We start from the raw sequence: 22,537 nt of genomic DNA, 5'->3' as shown, positions 1-22,537 counted from the left end.
TTGTCATGGGCTGCTGGAATGGGTAATGTTCTTTCTCCAGAAAGAGCCATTCCCACATCATTGGTTGTTACCTCTTGTTTCTCCATTTCCATCATTGGGCTGCTGTGGACCTCTGGATCTGATCGTTGTTCTATTGACTGTGCAGGCATGGAGCTCACATCTTCCGGACCAGCAGCCCCATATTTGAGGGATAGCTTCTCCAGCTGTCAGTTCCTGTGGTCACTGTGGTATATCTGGTTACTCACCTCCTCAGGACCCAGTGGAGCAGCGGTAATGACACCGACTTGTATTCCAGAGCCCTATGTTATTGCTCTGGGAAGATGGATTTGAATCCCACCATTGACAGCTGATTAAATTTGAATTCAATCAAAATCCGCTATGCCAATGGTGACCATTTTTTTAAAAACATATCTCGTTCACTAATATCTCTTAGGGTGAAAATCTGCCATTCTTACCTGGTCTGGCCTACATGTGACTCCAGACCCACAGCAATGTGGTTGACTTGTGACTTCCTCCTGGAAAATCAGGGATAGGCAATAAACCCTGACCTAGCCAGCGACGCTTGCTTCCCATAAACCAATACAAATCAATTTCTGCTCTTTATAGTCAAGGTGGCAACCACTCGAAGTAGGTCCCAAAGTTCTTACATGGACTGACACCTCTTGGGAGTGTTGAATGTTTATACCCTGGCTGGTACTCCAATGCTCAACTCTGTCAATGGTTTAGCACTCTTGTACAAGTAAAATTTGACTTTCTGCTGTTTCGCCTTGATTTTGTTAACCATGCCTGTTACAACTTCATGACGTCAGTTGGAAAAGTAGAGAGAGTGCACCAAGCCATTAGACTCTGTACTGGGCTACTCTCCATGACTTCAGGAGGCATGTTTCTCCACTTGAGGATTGCCTTGTATACATCTGTGTGGGATTTGCTCAATTTCTTTATGATTTACTTGGCGATTGATATTGCTGACCCAGCCTTCCTGTTGCCTGGGGATAGTGTTGAGATGTTGCGCGGTGAATCTTTTATGAAATGGTTGTATTTCTTACAGACAAACTGAGGGCCATTGTCTCTCGTGACAATGTAGGAAATGACAGAATGGCTGAAGTGTGCTTTTAGCCATTTAATAATCTCAGCATTAACCATTGAGGTCAACTCCCAGAAGTTAGAAATAATTGTCTATCATAACAAAATAAACAATTCCTTGGGTATGAGAAGGTCGGTCCCCAGCTTCATCCATGGTCTATCTGGGACATTGTCAGCAGCTCTCTCACTTGCTCACCTAGGTACTGATCGCAGGTTCTGCACTGGCTGATGTCCTTGATGTTGCTCATGTTTGGCCAGGAGACCTCATCTCTTGCCTTCCTCAGATTTGACTCACTTGAGTGGCTTGCATGGATACACATCAATTCACCTTTTCCATCAAATCTTTAGGGGTAATGACTCTATTTCCTTTGTACAATATTCCATGTTGGGATGTCAGTTCATCTCTAACACGGTCTAACATCAGCAGGTGTCAGGGTTGGGGGTTTGCAGATGGATGACAGCCTTGTGGTATTATGGCTGGACTGTTAATACAAAGAACAAGAAAATACTCTGGGGACCCAGGTTCAAATTCCACAATGGCAGGTGGTGACCATGACTCCATTGTTGATTGTTGGAAAAATCCCCAATGGTTCACTACTGTCCTTTAGTGAAGGAACTCTGTTCCCATTACCTCGTCTGGCCTGCACGTGGCTTCAGTCCCCCAGCAATGTAATTCACTCTTAACTGCACTCTGGGCTATGAGGAATGGCATTAAATGCTAGCCTGGCCAGTGACAACCTCATCATTACTTCCTGCCAAACCCAGAGAGTTCCATTTTATGGGGCTGTTCACTTGATTTGAGCAAACTGCTTGTTGGGTGGATTCAATGCCTCTGCTGGATTGACACATACTCTCAGCTTCCCAGGTTGGCTCACTGATAACATGTAGCTAATCCATTCCTGTCAGAGTTGTCACTTTCTTGATTACTCCCTTCTTTTCCAACTCTCCTACCTTGTATGTCAGGCTGGCCTGGATGGCAGCTGCTGAGCTGATCTCCCACCTTGTCTACTTCAAGATAATGTTCTCCAGGAAAACATCCGAACTTTGGAAACTATCAGTGTACTTCCCTGGGTTCTGTTCCATGTTCAATGAGATAATGTGCCATGACACATTGCAGATCCCAAAAAGCGTTGCCAGTTCAAACGTTACTTTAGCTCCGGATGAAGCGAGTGCCTTTTGCTTGCCATACTGTTGGAATGTATATTTATATTTAAGGACTGTGTGATGGAAGTGAAAAATATGGAACTGTTTGTACATTTTCTGAATTGAAAAGAGTTTGCTATGTAATTTAATCAAACTTAACATGTGCTATAAACCACCTGCCGTTTACGGGAGAACAATCACATGACCTTGGGGAAAAGGTAAGCAAAGGTATTAAGAAGATAACATTATGGCCCTGAGTTACTGCCAGACCTGGTTTTGAACAGACTATGGGTCTTCTATGTTCTCTGTTGTATGGAAACCCTTTCTGGATTTGCTTTTCTGTCTAATAGACCTACGTACCAATAAGGAAGGCATCCCCGAAGCCAGAAGTCCCTCTCCTATTCTCAGCAGAGGTTTCTGGGAAGATGATAACGTTTCCAAAATACCAGTATTTCTGAACGCTTTCCAGACACTCAGATCCACGTTAATTGCAATCAGAGCTGAACACCTTCTCAGTCTATAGTTGCCACTGGAATAGCCCAGTACAAAGTGAGGTCTGCAGATGCTGGAGATCAGAGCTGAAAATGTGTTGCTGGTTAAAGCGCAGCAGGTCAGGCAGCATCTAAGGAGCAGGAGAATCGACGTTTCGGGCCAGAGCCCTTCATCAGGAATGAGGACCTGCTGCGCTTTAACCAGCAACACATTTTCAGCACTGGAATAGCCCAGCAGGTCAGGCAGCATCTGAGGAGCAGGAGAGTCGATGTTTTCAGGTATAAGCCCTTCATCAGGAATGTGGAGGGAGAAGGGAGCTGAGAAATCAATAGGAGGGTGGGGCTGGGGCTGGGAGGAAGGTAGCTGGGAAGGTGATATGTGGATGTGGTTGGGGGGGTAATAGCTGCCCTCTGAAATAGCCTGAGCTCATTTCGAGACTAATTAGGGATCAGCAAAAATTGCCTGCTTTAATAATGGTGAGAACACATTCCATGTAACAGTAAAACAAAAGAAACTGGGAGGGGTAGGGGAGTAAAATCTTCCTTGTGTTTCAGGGTCAAGCGTATCTTGTAACATTATTATGAAATGCTTTAAGGTGTTTTATGGCAAGGGTGCTATGTAAATGCAAGTTGCAACACAAACCTCTCGGGAAGATGAGCAACTCAGGAGAATGGAGTGCAGACCAACAAGACGATAGTGTCAGTCAGACCAGAGAAAAACAGCCAGTGCCAATTTACAAAGCCATGTCCCACTGAGAGTCAACACCCTAGGCACTTTGCACTCTTTGGATAGTTCCTGAATGAAATAGATAGGAAATGTAGAGTATCCAAATGATTCACTGTCAGCGACCCTGAATGTGACAAGATCCTGGCAGCATTTACACCCAGTTCTCTTCTCCAGACACTCGTGCTGATGAAGCAGACGTGAGACTCTGGCATGCAGACAAACTGAATGTGTGGAAACTGTGAGCCGAACACCACATGGTGCATGCACTTCACACAGCTGGGAAGCCAAAATATTTTAAAAATATACAATAAAGCCAAAACATATTGAGTACTCAAGGTTTGGAACTCCAATAAAAAGATGCAAGGTCTTTTTTTAATTAACAGAATGAAAAGTCAGAAAGCACAAAAGGTGGCCCATTCATCACCCTTAACAATTTCTCCATCGAATCCTTCCACTTCCTCCAGACCAAAGGGGTAGCCATGGGAACCTGTATGGGCCCCAGCTATGCCTGTCTCTTTGTTGGTTGCGTAGAACAGTCGAGCTTCCGTAGTTACACCGGCACCACTCCCCACCGCTTCCTCCGCTACATTGATGACTGCATCGGTGCCATCTCGTGCTCCCGTGAGGAGGTTGAGCAATTCATCAACTTCACCAACACATTCCACCCCGATCTTAAATGTACCTGGACCATCCTTGACACCTCCTTCCCCTTCTTGAACCTCTCCATCTCCATTAATGATGACCAACTTGACACTGACATTTTTTACAAACCCACCAACTCCCACAGTTACCTGGATTACACCTCTTCCCACCTGATCTCCTGCAAAAATGTTATCCCGTATTCTCAATTCCTCCGCCCTCTCCATACCTGCTCCCAGGAGGACCAGTTCTACCACAGAACATACCAGATGGCCTCCTTCTTTAGAGACCGCAATTTCCCTTCCCATGTGGTTAAAGATGCCCCCCAACGCATCTCTTTCACATCCTGCACCTCTGCCCTCAGACCCCACCCCTCCAACCGTAACAAGGACAGAATCCCCCTGGTGCTCACCTTCCACCCTACCAACCTTCGCATAAACCACATCATCTGCCGACATTTCCGCCACCTCCAAAAAGACCCCACCACCAGAAATGTATTTCCCTCCCCACCCATTTCCACCTTCCGCAAAGACCGTTCCCTCCGTGACTACCTGGTCAGGTCCACGCCCCCAACAACCTACCTTCCCATCCTGGCACCTTCCCCTGCCACCGCAGGAATTGCAAAACCTGCACCCACACCACCTCCCTCACCTCCATCCAAGGCCCTAAAGGAGACTTCCACATCCATCAAAGTTTTACCTGCACTGTTTGTATCTGTTACTCCTGATGTGGTCTCCTCTACATTGGGGAGACTGGACGCCTCCTAGCAGAGCGCTTTAGGGAACATCTTTGGGACACCTGCACCAATCAACCACACTGCCCCGTGGCCCAACATTTCAACTCCTCCTCCCACTCTGCTGAGGAGATGGAGGTCCTGGGCCTCTTTCACTGCCGCTCCATCACCACCAGACACCTGGAGGAAGAACACCTCATCTTTCGCCTCAGAACACTTCAACCCCAGGGCATCAATGTGGACTTCAACAGTTTCCTCATTTCCCCCTCTCCCACCTCAATCCAGCTCCAACCTTCCAGCTCAGCACTGTCCCCATGACTTGTCCTACCTGCCAATCTCCCTTTCCACCTATCCACTCCATCCTCCTCTCTGACCTATCACCTTCATCTCCATACCCATTCACCCATTGTACTCTTTGCTAACTTCTCCCACCCTCCTCTCAGACTTATCACCTCCATCCCCACCCACACTCACCTATTGTACTCTATGCTACTTTCTCCCCACCCCCACCCTCCTCTCATTTATCTCTCCACCCTTCAGGCACTCTGCCTCTATTTCTGATGAAGGGCTTTTGCCCGAAACGTTGATTTTCCTGCTCCTCAGATGCTGCCTGACCTGCTGTGCTTTTCCAGCACCACTCTAGTCCATTCAGCCATCATCCCTGTTCTGGGTCCTTTCCAATTAGCCACACTCCAATGTTTTTTCCCCAGAAACCTGCTAACATGCCTCCTTCAAATTTATAACCAATTTCCTTGTGAAGATTAATATGTTTAATAGACAATAGGTGCAGGAGTAGGCCATTCGGCCCTTTGAGCGAGCATCACCATGCATTACAATCATGGCTGATCATCCACAATCAGTATCCTGTTCCTGCTTTATCCAGACCGGCCTTGTAGTCAGTGCATTCCATTATGTGACAAAAGAGTGTAAAAAATATTCCTCATTTCTCCCCGTACAGACAAACTTGGACTAGGAGTCAACAATTCGACCCCTTCAACCTTCACCATCATTTTACATGATCATGGCTAATCTGATTATAATTTCAAATCCACCCTGATAACCTTCCACCCTTTTGCTTAGCAAAAATCTCTGCTTTTAAAATATTAAAGGACTCTGCTTCCAGCATCCTTTCAGGAAGGTGAAGATACCATAGTTTTACTCCCTGATTCGAGAGGTGACTGGTGGTGGTTTAACCTGAGGGGTTGGATTGAGAAGGAGAGCCCTCCTTGGTAATCTGAGTCAGTGCAGGAATTGATCCCACATTGCTGGCATTACTCTGCATTGCAAACCAGCCATCCAGCCAAATGAGCTAGCCAAGAATTCCAGGAGCACAGGAGCTCTTTCCTGATGAAGAGTTTATGCTTGAAGTGTTGACTCTTGTGCTCCTTGGATACTGCCTGACTGACCGCTCTTTTCCAGCACCACACTCTTTGACTCTGATCTCTAGCATCTGCAATCCATATTTGCTCCACAGAGCTCAAGACCCTCTGAGAGAAAAACATTTGCCACATCTCTGTTTTGAATGGATGATTTTTAAACAGCGACACCTACTTCTATGTTCATGCCCAAGAGGAAACATCTTTTTCTTATCCGGTCTGTCAACATCCTGCAGGATCTGTTATCGAGTCAGAGAGTCACAGAGATGTACAGCACGGAAACAGACCCTTCGGTCCAACCTGTCCATGCCGACCAGATATCCAAACTCAATCTAGTCCCACCTGCCAGCACCTGCAATCAAGTTACTGCTTACTCTAGTAGGGTGATGAAATGTCTGGAAATGAACCTTCCAGCTCAGCGAGCAAACCTACATCCAGAACCTCAACCTCAGCTACAAATCTTCTCAAAACTTGGAAAGGGCCTTCTTAAAAAGGGAATAAAAAATGTGTCGAGCTTTCAAATCTCCTCAGTTCAGGGGACTGACTCTGAGCTGGCTGGGCCGCAGTCAGTGTACTGTGCACATATCAATAAAGGGTGAGTTGGCGATAGGATACCGGGCTCTATGCAGTTATTTCAATTAGCTTTTGCAATTACTTACTGTACCTTTTGTCATTCATTTTAACTCCATTGACACTGATCACCATCCCTGCTGCCTGTGCAATAAAGAATTCCTGATCCTCTCCATAAAAACCTATCGTAATTTTGGAGACCTCTACCAAAGCTCTGTCTAACCTTCTCTGCTACAATGAACATCAGTTCCTCTAAATAACTGGGAGGTTGTCATTCTTGATAACATCCTGGTAAATCTTTGACATCTTTGCTAAAGCTGAAAAGGAAATTGCAAGACCTGCGCAAAGATCTATTAGATCAGGTTGCTTGAATGTCGCTGAAAAGAGAGATGCAGTGAATGTCCATTATCATGACATTTAATATAACACAAACTCGTTTATAAATCAAAGGTCTCAAGGCCTTCAAATTCTCGACAAAATGAAATCCTGCAGATATTGAACAACTTTAAATATGATTTTGTTATAGATATATCCTAAATATTTTAAATAAAACCTTAGTCATCAATTATATTTTAAGTAATGAAATAAATTGATATCTTTAAATATGATACATTTCTCTTTCATGTTTCTTTGCTTCAGCTTGGGATCATCAATCTTGGGTCCAACTGGAACACTGTCTTGTTTTGCCGACCCCCAAAGTCCACATTGTAATGGATTTTCACTGTATGCCAAAATGTTTCACTTTGCGCTGACCATCGGGATGAGTGCAGGAAAGCCCAATTCTAAATGATGAGAGGACCTATGTTGTTGGCATCTCCAATGCTGCACTTGCAGGAATTCTGTAATTTAGATCTTGTTCTATAGAATTCCTACAATGTGAAAACAGGTTGTTTGTCCAAACAAGACAATGCCAACCCTCCGGAGAGTATTCCACCCAGACTGACCACACCCCTCCCCCCACCCTATATCCCTGCATTTCCTGTGGCTAATCCACGCATCCCATGCTATGGGCAATTTAACTTGGCCAATCTACCTAACCTGCGCATCTTTGGACTGTGGGAGGAAATTGGAGCGCCCGAAGGGAACCCACGCAAACTCAGGGAGAATGTGCAAACTCCACACACACAGTTGCCCTAGGGTGGGATTGAACCCAGGTCCCTGGCACTGTCAGGAAGCAATGCTAACTACTGAGCCACCATGCTGCCCGGTATCTCTGTATCAAGTATAGTCACAATCACTTGTTTATACAGAATACTTTTAAGAAAAGAAACAGGTTCCAAGGTTGCGTTGCACATTTCAGTGTTATTCAAGATCAAGATTCATTGAAGATCACATCACTCCTATTTCTCCCCTGAGGGGAGAGTACAATTTCTTGACATCCACACCACTGCTCCTATTCAGCCTTGTCCATGCACTCTCATTTTGATGGAACATTTGGTGCCACATTCCAAAATATTGCTGCATTTTCCTCCAACAACACTGCTATTCTTTACAGAGCTGCAGGAGGTATTGCACCCTGGAAGTTCTCATTGCTAATGATCCGATATTCTCCTGTTCAGGGGTGGGGAGTGTAGGGGTGGAGAATCAAAGCAAAACCTTATCCCAGGGTCCCATCATTGACTTCCCTGTTTCATTAACCCCTATTTACGTAAAAAAGGGACTTTCATCTCTTCAGTCAAAAAATTTCAAAGCCCTTTTGTAAGCAATAGCTAACTCTATACGTGTGATTATGTAAATACATTATCAGCAGCCATTTTGTGCACATAAGATCCCACAAACTGCAAATGATTGCCAAATGAATTTGTTTATGAAACGAGGCATAAAATGGAAGCTTGTTGTCTTGTACTCATCAGGATTAATGTGAAAAAAGCCAAGGTTGGAAGGGACCCACAATTTATACAGTATGAGAAGAGGGTGCTGATTGGTTGGCATGCTGACGCTGCTAACGGTCACTGGATTGGTAATAAAAAGAGATCTGAGCAAATTATTTAAAGAATCATATCATGGCAATTTGAGAATTTGAACTCAGTTGAAGAGATCTGGAAATTAAAAGCTGTCATCAGTGATGAAAAAGAACAAACTAGTTGTCAGCTTGTTGTAAAAGTCCAAATGGTTGGTTCACACTCTTTATTTGTTCTTGGTTTGATTTGATTTGATTTATTAGTGTCAGATGTACCTAGTTCAGTGCAAAGTTCTGTTTTACCTGCAGAACAGGCAGATCATATCATGCAAAGTGCATGAGGTTAATAGAACAGAGCCAGGAACACAATACTACAGTTTCAAAGGAGGTGCACCAAAAGTGGCATCAATACTAAATTTAAGATTTGAGAGGTCCATTCAGGAGTCCAATAACAGTGTGGAAGAAGCTGTTCTTGAATCTGTTGGTGCATGTTTGAAGCTTTTGTATCTTCTGCTCAATGGACGAGGTTGGGAGGGATTATAACCGGAGGTGGAAGGAGTCTTTGATTATATTGACTGCCTTCCTGAGGCAATGAGGAGTTTAGATGGAGTCAATGGATGGAAGGTTGCTTTGTGTGATCGACTGGGCTGTGTTTATGACTCTGTTGTTTCTTTTGGTCCTGGGAAAAGCAGTTGCCATATCACGCTGTGATCCATGCGGGTAGGATTCTTTCAACAGTGAATCTGTAAAATATGGTAACTGTCTTCATGAACATGCTGAATGTCCTTAGCCTCCTGAGAAAGTAGACATGTGGTTGTGCTTTCTTGACTAGAGCGTCAATGTGGGTGGACCAGGACATATTGTTGGTGACCATCACTCCTTGGAACTTTAGACAGAAGGGTATCTTCAGGCACGTGTAGTCTGGCCTATATATGACTCCAAACCTACACGTAGACAGTTGACTCATAAATGCTCTGTGAAATGGCCTAGCAAACCCAGTCAGTTGTATCAAAAGGCTACACCTCTGGGGTTCAAGAGGAAAGCTTGCTGCTGTTTCTCAGGGCTGCCAACAATGGACACTAACTGAGAGCAACAGGTTTCCAGTGCTCTCTTCAACAACTGTGTGTGCTGAAGAAAACACCGAGAGGGCTTGCATTTATGCTGCACCGTTCATGGATTCAGGATGCCTCAAAGCATTTGAAAATGAAATGCTTTTTGAAAAGTACCGTTGTAATGTTGGACAAGGCAACAGTTGATTTGTGGGCAAAGTCAAAAATCACATGACACCGGGTTATAGTCCAACAGATTTATTTAAAACTACAAGCTTTCGGAACACTGCTCCTTCCTCAGTGAGAGAGAATACATTGGACACTGAACTTGTAGTAAAAGATAAAAGGGTCGTACAACTGATACAAAAGCATTGAACAAACCTAGATGGCTAATAAACCTTTAATCAGTTAGAATGGAGGTGCAGGTTCAGATTGATTGATATGTAAATCCCAGAATTTATTTTAAGTCACTGCCCCAAAATAACTTCAGATTGTGGGCAGTAAGCTCCATCAGCAAGGACATGATGCTCAGGTCATATTGGGTAAAGAAGAGTTTGGTTTGGGGTTGGGGGTTTTGGCATCGGATGGCATCCGCACCTCAATTGGAACTAGTTGAAAAATGGAAATTTATAGAATGTAACCGAAAGATATAAAGGTGAGCATCGCTCATTACAATTAATTATTCACACTGAGACATAGTCATTGTTTCTCTTTTGTTTTCAGTTGATTTCATTGGAGGATTTGATTCCTATGGCTACCAAGCCCCACAAAAGACCTCTCACCTACAGTTGCAGCCTCTGTACACGTAAGTGCTTCACTCTCTGCTGAAGGTAACGTTGCACACCTCCCCACAAATTCAATCCAAGCTGCTGTCTTACTTTCCTCCCTAGCACTTCATTCCAGCACTTAGACCTTCCTTTGATATTCCAGGGATAATATTCCATACTTTATCCTTAATGTCTGTCTGTGAAAATGTTTTTGATATTATTACTTGTTTCAGTGTGCTAGCTACTGCTAATTGCCATTCTCAGGGAAAAGCCAGAGATCAGAGAGCTGTGTGGAGCTTTGAATCTTGTAATCACAAGCGTAGGCAGAGAGCTGGGTTCGGAGATGTCATTCCTCTGCTTGGTGGCCAAACTGAGCAGAGTCTGCATCCATAGACATAATGTCACGAGCTCTCACCCTCGCCTCCACACCCCTCCCTGGAGAGGGTGCGGGGTGATTTATGGATGGAATGAGGAACTTCAGTGACAAGGATTGATTGAAGAAATTGGGACTTTTGGAAAGTGAAAGGCTGATAGGGGATTTGATCAAGGTTTACAAAATCATGTGCTAGTTAGAGTGGAGAGGGAGACATTGTTTCTGCTCATAATGAAAGGTATAGATTTAAAATGATGTTGAAGTGAAGGTAATGTGAGAAGGAAGTTTTCTCACCCAGTGAGTAGTTAGGGTCTGAAATGCACTGCATGGAAACCTGGTGAAGGCAGGTTCAATTGAGACATTCAAGAGGGGCGTTGGAACGTTATTTGGATAGAAATGGAGATCTCGAATAGGCAGGAGATTGGCACTAGGAGACAGAATTGGTGTAGGCATGATGAACCAAATGGACTCCTCTATGCTGTAACAATTCACTGATTCTGTGATATCCCCTGGGACGATTTGATGAGGAAGGCATCCTGAGGAAAATCCATCATCAATCCTCACCCAGTGCCCAGGCTGTCAGAATAGGTCACATGGTGGCAATGATTTGTTTCAGGTAACAGGGCTGACCCTCCCATGAGGTGGGGGTAGTGTTGGTGTTGTGGGGGGGTTGGGGGGAGGGGTGTGTGTGTGCGGAGGGTGCAGCGTCGGTGGTTGGCCAGTGGCCAATGTGGCCAACTCACCCTGAGATCTCAGAGAGTGAAATGGCCTCAGGCAACCTGCAAGAAAGATTGCAGGAGCATTAAAAATAATGACACAGCATCTAAACCTTCCTATTCTCAATGTTGATATACGTGCAGCTCCAAAACAGACCATTTTCCCCAAATGGTACATTCTGGCCTTTTGACTCATCTCCAGCTTCCTTTCTCTAATATAAAAGCAAGTTACTGCGAATGCTGGAATCTGAAACCAAAAGAGAAAATGCTGGAAAATCTCAGCAGGTCTGGGAGAAGGTGAGTCATGGCTCCAGAAGCAAAGGTAGCAATAAAGAGGTGATAATGACAGTGCATAGAGAGATTATAGGGAGATTAGGAGCTGTGAATGACCAGGGCTGGAACCAGTGCTATGTGACTCACCTTCTCTCACCCGAGTATAAATACCTCCCTATTTCTCCCTATTTTTTTAGCTTTGACAAAGGGTTAATTAGACTCGAAACATCAGCTCTTTTCTCTTCTTACAGACGCTGCCAGACCTGCTGAGATTTTCCAGCATTTTCTCCTCCTTTCTCTAAGTCATCTTACCTGAACAGCCGAATCTTATTTTCCACCATGTACTTATCTAACTTCCCCTTTAGTTCATTCCCTGCTCCTTCCAAAGGCACCCTGCAAATTCAAGTATTCATCCTTAGAACTCCTACAAAGCAGAAAGAGGGCATTCGACTCATCTAGTCTACACTGAACTTCCAAAGAACATCCCGCTTACATACTATCCCCACAATTCTGCATCTCCCATGATTTTACCATCTAGCTTGCACATCCCAAGACGCTACGGTCAATTTAGCATGGCCAATCCTCCAAACCTGCATACCTATGGACTGTGGGAGGAAACCCACAGAAACACGGGGACAATGTGCAAACTCCACACAGACAGTCGCCCGAGGGTGGAATCGAACTCAGTGCTAACCACTCAGCCACTGTACTACTCCTACCCCAACTCTCTATTAATGAGGTAACTTGGGATGCAGAGAGTGGGATCTTGACTGACAATTGGGGTGATGGCCTGTGGAGCTAGAATCCTGCCGGGGGCAGGTTATTCAGGCAATGGGAGAGAGAGCGGAGAGATGCTCAGGTACTAAACATAACAGAGTACAGTGACTTCTGGATGAGTGATCAGGGATATGCAGGCTAGGTGGATCAGCCATGGTAAATGCAAGGTTAGGAGGATAGGTTGGGTCTGGAGCCTATTCAGAGGGCCAGTGCAGACTGATGGGCCTAATGGTGTCTATCTGCACCATAAGGATTCTAGGACACCTTTCAGGTCGAACGTTCCAGATCATAATTTGGTGCACTTAAAAACAAATTCTCATCTGTTCCTATCGACTTTTGCCAATTATATTAAATCTCTCTCCTCTGATTACCAACCCTCTCACCAGTAGAAGCAGGGGGATCTCCCAGTCTATTTCATCAAAATCTCTCAGAACTTTGAATAAATGAGTTAAATCCACCCTGCCCACCCCGTTATCCTGTTTCACTGTAAGAACAATCCTCGCTTCCCATTTTCTATGAATTCGATCATTGTGTTCTGTTACAGTGTACAACAAGCTCAATTAACTGGGAGTCTGGCTCACAGTTCACCCAGACTGACACACGCTACCCAACCACTGGTTACAATTACTACTTATTATTAAATATTGCAACCATTGAATACTTATTGAATCCTTCTCCACTGTATAACATACTTAAAATTCAGTTCACATATTTAATCCTTTTGAGTTATTGAAAGGCCCTTTCCACTTGTAAGGTCTGCATGGCTTTTCTTACATGTTTGCTAAAATAAGACAATTTTGCTGCATTTTTCAAACAGGATATTGCAAAGCTGGTGGATCTTTGACATTAATTTCAGGGAATAGAAAGTTTGTGCCAGATTGTGAAAGAAATTTAAGAAATGCATAATGTTTTAAAGAATGGAAACAGAGTAGGCATGTACATCAACATTTGTGCATAAATTACCATATTTTAACTAAAGCTGGAATAATACATATCATTTCAAGCAAACGGTAACATGAAATTATTTCTTGAATATGAAGTGAGTTGGATTTTTCTTGTATCTCAAGCTATGTGCACCCCCTCTCTCTTTTGCCCAATCTAGCATTCATTTCTTTCCTCGTATGAACCCAGCTTCTTATTTCTCCATCTCTTTCTCTTTTCCTTCATCTCTCTTTAATACTCTCAGTTGAATGGCTCTTGGTTTTATAAATGAGAGTGCACAGCGTACACTGAGGTAGTACAAAACTAGGCTGATCACTTGGCAGCCATTGGTAGCTGCAGAAGAGGGAAGAACATTATCTCCTCACCACATTCTTCTTATCTTCTGATCACTGGTGGCTCTGGCTAGAGTTCCCTACGCTCATTCTGAAAGTGTCCGAGAGCTGTTGAGGGTGGCTCTCCCTCCAGTTTTCACTGCAGTCTGCTGAAAGCTGGAGTAATGCTTATCCCAAGTGCCATGCCATATCAATGAACTCTCCGGACCAAAGAGAGATGAAGTATCAGCGAAAGTTTCCACCTGTAGGTTGGGGGAGGTGGAGGTGAATGTTGTAAATATTAATTAGTCAGCAACAAATCAAATAAAGGATTCAGGAGAAACCTCTTGAGCTGGAGGGTGGTGAGAATCTGGAACAGAGTGGTTGAAGCATTTATGGAGAACCTGGATAAGAACATCTGCAAGAAAGAGTAAGAAGGAAACGTGACAAATTAGTGCTTATCAGAGCATCATTTTGATGGGCTGAATGGCCTGTTATTGAGCTGTAATTTCAGAGTCATTGATGTGGCACGCCAACAGGATGAGGTTAATTTTCAGATCTCACTGAATTCACCCTATCAGGGCCAGGTCAAAATTGTTAGTCACCCAGACATGCCTTAAAGCTAATGCCCCCAAGCCTACACGTTACACTTTACCAGATGAATACAGTAAAGCACTCTATACTCCCACACCCACTGAAGTCTGTTAAACAATGGGTGAGTGTAACCCACAGCCTGCCCTCAGCTCTTGTTTCAGTTGCTACCCCTTTCCCAATTATGCTGTTTCTATCACCACAGTCCCTCTCCAGCTCACTAGATTCCCTGGCTACACTCCCACCCCTCTTGTGACACTTGGACCCACCTCACAAGATCCCGGGAGCTTTGTGAACGCTTCAACTTAGAGTCATAGAGTCATAGAAATATACAGCACGTAAACAGACCCTTCAGTCCAACTCATCCATGCCGACCAGATATCCTAAATTAATCTGGTCCCATTTGCCAGCACTTGGCCCATATCCCTCTAAACCCTTCCCCTTCATATTCCCATCCAGATACCTTTTAAATGTTGTAATTGTACCACACCTCCCATTGCAGGAGTTTGATGCTCGAATTCGATAGCTGAATTCTACATTGGGAAGAATAAATATTCTATATTTATAAATGAATAACATTTTACAAGAAAATAGGGAATATTGTGATTCTGTTTGTCCGTTCACATTGTTTTCATAAGTTATCATACATACACTGAAAAGTTGCCTTTTTTCAGGGCACCATAGGGCTGCTGTCTCATTAGAGAGAGAGAGAGAGAGACTAATGGTGGTGGTTTAACCTGAGGTCACCACACCTCAGGCGAGGGGAGAGGTTGAGAAGGAGAGTCCTTCACGATAACCTCAGCCGGTGTGGGAATCGGACCCATACTCATGACATCTCACAAACTGGACATCTAGTTAAACTGAGTAAATGCGAAGAAGTGTGTAATATACCTCACTTGACATGATATGTATCTCCCCGCAACAAAGTTGATCAAACTTTCAAATATAACTTTTTGCATTTTCTGTTTGGTAAATACAAAAAAAATTCCTTAAAATGTTTCCTTTGTGCAATTTCAATTTCTCTCAGCAACGTGGAAGGTCCAGCTACTTTTTCTCACCTTATAGAGGAACAAATTGTAAGTTTTGGTCAACCTTTGTTTGGAAACATTTCATTGACGACTGGTCACAGAAACAGGAAGGGTCAAGATGATGCAGAGCGCGAACATCAAGCTGGGGCACACGATCTCAGCTTTTCATCAAACACAACATTCAAAGTGTCTTGTGGTGATGCACACTTCGCAATAGCTCTGATTCACCAATCTGAAGCACTCACACCTTTGGAATTCCCATGTTTTAAGGCCTCCTGCAGATTCAAGCAGTGTTCCATAATCTGCTCTGATTTGCTGTTTTGCAAACTGTGAATATCAGAGAGGAAGCCAAACACAGCACTAATTTGAGACGTCTGTGTGAATTTTTCTTCCACTGATTGTATCTCTGCTTGATGTATTGCCAAATAAAAATTCCTGTCGAATTTTCCCTGGAGATTCTGAATAAGCTCATGGTATGGCTGCTGTTGGGGTGATGATCCCCAGTTGGATCCACTTCCAGCTGGGAAACCCCCCAAATGGGTTAGGATCCCAAGGGGGGAGAGGTGAAGGGGCCTCTCTTCTGAATTTAATCCCCCTCTCGGTTGCTCACAATAAGCTGAAATAAGAAGGATCCCTTTCCTCGTGGATACCTTTCCCAATGCAAATGCATTTATATTTTAAAACAGTTAGCTGACAGTCTTATGTCCTGCTGACATTTTGACTTTGATTTCATTGTTTTACTTGGCTTCCAGCATTCAGAGCAAGTAAAGACCTTTCCTTACCTGTGTGTCTAATGGCTGTCTGTACTTACACATCAGCCTATTGACGCATGCAGTGTCAAGAAGTGTGGCACTGAAAAAGCTCAGCTGATCAGGCAGCATCTGAGGAGCAGGAGAGTCAACATTTTGAGCATAAGCCCTTCATCAAGAATGCTCAAAACATCGACTCTTCTGCTCCTCGGATGCTGCCTGATCAGCTGTGCTGTTCAGTGCCACACTTTTTGACTCTGATCTCCAGCATCTGCAGTCCTCATTTTCTCCTGTTAACACGTGTAGACCAGAGTTTGCAGTTTATTTTAAATCCCTTTTTTTATCATCCTGGATTTGTAAAGTACAAACGTGTTTGCACTTTAGGACATTATCTGCACGAAATGGCTTCCTGCGGATCTCTGTAGCCACATGGGATCCCTGTCCTGTTTGATTTGAATTGCATCTCTGCCTTTAAAGGTTTGCTATTTGAAGTTCCTTGGCACCTTCAGTGGGACATTCCAGGGTTCCTCTCAGAGCTTTGCCAGACACTCACTGATTTTACATCAGCAGTTATCTTTGTCTTTATGTTTTCTTTCAAAAGAAAACTCTTTATAATTGAAAGTTCGATATGTCAGTTTTTGACATGCCTGAAAAGATTCATGAGCTGCTTCCTCTTTCTCTTACATTGGACCAGATCTGGTTCAAAGAATGCCAAAATCTCCACATCCACACAAAGCTCCCCCCCGTGTGTTCATTTAAGACCTTTGTCTCTCCTGCAGTATCTAAGAAACATCCTGGATTCTGTCACTTGTTTAAAAGCATCATGTATGTCAAATTCCATCCTCTAAAGTTGCTTATAATTCAGGTAAGTCTCAAAGAGGATGTCATGCCAGACAACAAGAGAAGCCACAAGCCTGAACCCAAGAGCTTGTGCACTGGCTCGTGAGATATTGTTTGACATTCCTTTGTGGATAAAGTACTCGGAGATTTCAATTTGGGCAAAATTGATCTCATGCATCTGATAGTGAAGAGGTTTAGTCAGAGTCATACAACAGAGAAACGGACCCTTCAGTCTAACCCATCCGTGCTGACCATCATCCTAAACTAAACTAGACCCACCTCCCTGCACTCCCTCGAAACCTTTCCTATTCATGGACTTATCCAAATGTCTTTTAAACATTGTAACTGTACCCACATCCATCACTTCCTCTGGGGGTTCATTCTGTATGTGGACCACTCCATTAAAAAGCTGCCCTTCATGTATTTTTTAAAGCTTTCTACTCTCATCTTACAAATATGCCCCTAGTCTTAAAATCTCCCATCCTAAGGAAAAGACACCTGCCATTCCCCATATATAAACTCCTCATGATTTTAAAAACCTCTATAAGGTCATCTCTCAACCTTCTACACTCCAGTGAAAAAAGTCCCAGCCCTATCCAGCCTCTCCTTATAACTCAAACCCTCCATTCTTGGCAACATCCTGGTAAATAATTTCTGAAATTCCCAAGCTTTCCAATTCCTAAAACCGGTATCTATTGAATTTGATAGGAAGTAACTGAAAGGGTTAACTGACACCATGAGGAGCAAGGATGGCCTGGTGGTACTATTACTCAACTGTTAATCCAGAGACTCAGTTAATCTCTGGGGACCCAGGTTTGAATCCTGGATTTGGATTTTGGAATTGAATTCAATAAAAATCTTGATTTAAGAACTTAATGATAACCATGAAACTATTGTCAAATGTCAGCAAAACCCCATCCGGTTCACTACTGTCCCTCAGGGAAGAAAATCTGCCATCCTGACCTACTCTGGCCTACACGTGACTCCAGACCCACAGCAATGTGGTTGACTTTCTGACCAGTTAGGGACGGACAATAAATGCTGACTTGGTCAGCATCGCCCTCATTCCCTTCAATGAATTTTTAAAAAAGATCAGCTCCACTCCTGGGAGGTATAGGTTACTGAATCTGGTGGGGCTAACCATTCTGTGCGAGAAAGGACCAGTTGTAATCTGCAGGACCAGTTGCCAGTGTCAAAATGAATGCTGTAGCGATTGACTTGCTCTCAGGTCTCACAAGAGGCTATCAAGTAGCTGAGATGTAATGGGACTAGTTGTTAAATCCTACGTAATGAGCCTATTCTGTTTATCAAGACAGAAGCTATCTTCTGCCAATGACTTGGTGTCAGCATCCTTCCCCATTTGGTATCAGTAACTTACACACATACTGATGAGAAGGATTGATGGCAGTGAATTTACCCGAGGCATCTCAGACGATTCTGGGAAACACAACCATGACATTTGGCATGGCATGGTGGCTCAGTTGCTAACACTGCTGCCTCACAGCCCCAAAGACCCCCCCACCCGGTTTGATTCTAGCCTTGGGTGACTGTCTATGTGGAGTTTGCACATTCTCTCTGTGTTTGAGAGAACAAACCTGCAATCCAAAGGTGTGAATTGGCCAGGCTAAATTGCCTATAGGGTAGGGGAATGAGTCCAGGTGGGTCACTTTGCGGAGGGGCAGTGTGGACTTGTTGGGCCGATTCCATGCTATAGGGAATCTAAACATGTGCCATTTTTGACAGAGGAGTGAACTTCACCCAAAATACCAGTTTGAAGGCATTAATGCAACTTTTCTCTGTTTAATTTGCTCAGTGGTTTCACTGTAAGCTTAAGCACATGGTCATTAGAACTTCCCAATAATGTATTAAAGCTGAGAAACGCACATGACCATGTTGTACTCAGTGAAAGAAAGCCATGACCTGCAAATGACACTCGGCAGCATCAGTGGAAACCAAATTCAAACTGCAAGGAGCAAGCAAAGTTTGTAAATTATTATCCCAAATTCTTCATTGGACACCATTATTTTATCACATTCGTATTGTTCCTATTACCATAGCCTTGACTACCAATGTTTTCATTTGGAAATAGCATCTTTTCTAAGTGGTAAGGGGTTTCTCAATGAACACGAGTTGTCTCTGTCAGTGATACAAATTCAAAGAAATCTTCCATTCTTCTTTCAGGTTCCCAATGATCAGTGTTTGCAGTTATCTCCATAAATGAATATGGTCACAATCATTTATTCAATGTGGTCTACAATCTACAGTGACTGAAAAGTACTTGGCAACACGAGAGATCTTATGATATTATCCTCAGGGTTGGATAAGAGCTGAACCAGTCCATTCTGGGTCTCATTCCCATGTGTTTTGTCTGTTTTGTTTATAAAGATGATCATGCACAACAGGGAAGAACAAAGGTAGATATTTGACAAAATTCACGAAGTTCCCATGAGCAGGAGCCTGCAGTTTTTCTTTATTCCCGGAAAGGTCAGCTTCCATGTTTGAAAAACTCTCACTAAAACAATCAGTTGCTCCAGAATTTATTTCCAATTCGTCACTCATTGTTTAATGAGGCACAATTTTTTTTTCATCAACCCCTGTTTTGGACTTCAATCACAATTCAAGTTTTTTCCATTTTTGAAAATTCTCCAGATGTTCTCAGATCCCTGTCAGTCACTGTTAGTACAACATGCATATTTTCCACTCTTTTGAACTTTTATCAGAAAAAAAAGTGATAACAAAAATCACACTACTTCAGCTATTTTCAAATCATCCTGCTCAGAGATGTGGGACTATGAACCCAGCCTCCTGGTTTAGAGGTAGGGACACAATCACTACACCAGAGGAGATCCTTCATGGTACCGTTAAACAAATGGTAACAGAGATAAAACACAATGTCCTTTACTGTGAAAGACTGAAGCCACTGATGATACATTTCTTTTCCATTACCAAGTACCTTCTTTTATTAACTCATCGAAAATGTTCTTTGGTTCTGATCTCTGGGCTGGTGAACTCTTGGGCATGTTCTGAACCATACTTCAGCAAAGTCTCCCCCACCAGACCAGCACATTTCAGCCAAGTGGCATGGTCACCATTGTCCACACTGCACTGGTGACAGGCTCATGCCCTTTCAAATCTTGACCCTGGTGGAGTTCTTTGTTTGGCTCATCATCTTCCAGATCCGAATGTTCCTCAAGCTCTCCTTCCACTTGTGACAGGATCGGCTGAGCTGATGACTCAAACTGAGTGTGGATTCATCCACTGAGCCATGGTTAATTTCCTCTTCTTGATGTTGTGAGCAAATTGACTTCAGAAAGGATTCCTGGTTCAATTTTCCTTTTCAGCCTCCCTTTTACAATAAAATATCCCAGAAAACTTCCTTCCATCTCTTGTTGCCATGATGCCATGTGACTTTAAGTGTTCCCTGGATTTTCTCTGACCAGAAGAGCTTACTGTCCTCTCTCTCATCACCCTTCCTACTGCCAGCCTCTGCTTTTCATTGCCCTGCCTGCTCTGCCTTTTATGAATTTTCAGATCTCCAAAGACTCTGCGTTGACTTGGAGCAGGAGATTGCAAAGTTCTCCCACAGCCAGATGGCAGACTCCATTAAAGGGAGGCACAGTGGCTCAATGGTTAGCACTGCTGCCTCACAGTACCAGGGATCCAAGTTCGATTCCACCCTTGGGTGACTGTGTGGAGTTTGCACATTCTCCCAGTGTCTGCATGGATTTCCTTCGGGTGCTCCAGTTGCCTCCCAGAGTCCAAAGATGTGTAGATTAGGTGGATTGGCCACACTAAGTTGCCCACAATGTCCAGGAATGTGCAGGCTAGCTGGGTTAACCATGGGGAAAGCAGAGTCATAGGGCTATGGTAGGTCTGGGTGGGATGCTCTTCTGAGCAGCGGTGTGGCCTGCTCCGCTCTGTGGGGCATTCTATGATTCTAAAGATTGGGGCAGCTGTAATTAGCTCAGACTCACTCACTGTCAGAACCAATGGCATGAACAACAGCAGAGGACAGGTCAGGGCAATTCACAGGCAAGAAGGGGGGAGGGTGGAGTTGGAAGGAACGCTGAAGACGATCATTGAGCAAAGAAAGTGATGGAAAATGGGCCTCAGAGCGGCCGCGAGCAATGAGTCACAGTATCAACATTGCGACAGGAGCACAAGGAGCAGTAACGACGTGAACAAATCATGGCATTGCGGGGGAAGGGAAAACACAATAAACACGGGCAGGTGGAGGGAACTGGTTGGGAAGCTGTCATCAAGGTGGATGTGGAACTAGGGAAGAACTGCCTAACTGCCTGCTTCAGAACATTTCAGATGGACTGATCTGAAACCACGTAGCACCCCTATAATGATCAAATAGTTAAGCAACCATCAGAGATTAATCAACTCGGTGGGTCACTTCATTTCAAATGATCAAACACATTGCAAGATATGAAACAAACAGTTCGGCAAACCAAACCAGAAGTTGCTGGAAAAACTCAGCAGGTCTGGCAGCATCTACGGAGAAAGAGAAAGCAGACACAACATTTCGGGTCCAGTGACCCTTCTTCTCAATGGTCACTGAGGAAAGGTCACCGGACCCGAAACGTTAACTCTGTGTGCTCTCCACAGATGCTGCCAGAAACGTGTTTTTGTTTCTGATTTCCAGCATCTGCGGTTCTTTGATTTTTTTTTGTTAGTTCAGCAAACCTCAGGGATGTATGTGTTAGGTGCATTAGCCAGGGGAAATGTAGAGTAATAGGGTTGGGGAATGGGTCTGGGTGGGTTACTCTTCAGAGGGTCAGTGTGGGCTTGTTGGGCCAAAAGGCCTGTTTCCACACTGTAGGATTTTTAATTTTTTTAAAAAAACCAACCGCGTGTCCAGAATGTAAACTGGCGTAGAATCGCAACACAGTGCGCACAGTATTCACAAAGCCCTCAAAGTTGGACCCTCCTAAAGAGAAAGTACATTCAACAACTCTTGCCCTGAACCCTCAAGGAAGTGGCACAATATAATTTTAATATTCCAGATACCAATATTTCACCATGAGTGGCCCCTCCACCCCAATTCTAGCCCTCCCTACACAAGTGCCGAGTTCACTGGTTGGTTACATTAGCTCCCCTGGCCCCCAAATCCCCTCCATTCCAGCTGATTGAATTTCCAGGTTTTACAACACGTTAAAAACATTAGATCTATTTGAAAAAGCATTTTTTTTTAATAACCTCCAGCACTTTTAATGCAAATTGCTGCATCTCAAAGTGATTAGGATGAACAATTTGTCATCCTATTATCTGCAGAAGAGTGTGTTCCCTGGATTGGAGAACTGGATAACAAGTTCAACAGAGAGAGGATGAGCTGAGAGCTCTGATTAGCTTTGCAAAGAGAGCAGAAGAGTGAAATTTGCAATCCCACCAATTATATTTTAATTAATATTTTCAATGTTATTTACTTACACATTATTTTACAGATAAGAGGT

At 43.8% G+C, this 22,537-nt stretch overlaps 1 protein-coding gene across 2 annotated transcripts in view; it reads left to right on the top strand.

Annotated features, from left to right (window-relative positions):
• Positions 1-22,537, top strand: part of nkain1 (sodium/potassium transporting ATPase interacting 1) — a 573,165-nt gene that overhangs the window by 531,529 nt on the left and 19,099 nt on the right. For both annotated transcript variants that reach the window (XM_060847488.1, XM_060847489.1), the window contains one exon: positions 10,435-10,516. In XM_060847488.1, the coding sequence (XP_060703471.1) occupies positions 10,435-10,516 (82 nt within the window). The remainder of the gene's footprint in view (positions 1-10,434; positions 10,517-22,537) is intronic.

The sequence above is a fragment of the Hemiscyllium ocellatum genome, chromosome 30, assembly GCF_020745735.1.
Source record: "Hemiscyllium ocellatum isolate sHemOce1 chromosome 30, sHemOce1.pat.X.cur, whole genome shotgun sequence".
Lineage (NCBI taxonomy): Eukaryota > Metazoa > Chordata > Chondrichthyes > Orectolobiformes > Hemiscylliidae > Hemiscyllium > Hemiscyllium ocellatum.
The sequence above is the reverse complement of the archived record's forward strand: the minus strand, read 5'-3'. Positions and strand labels throughout refer to the sequence as shown.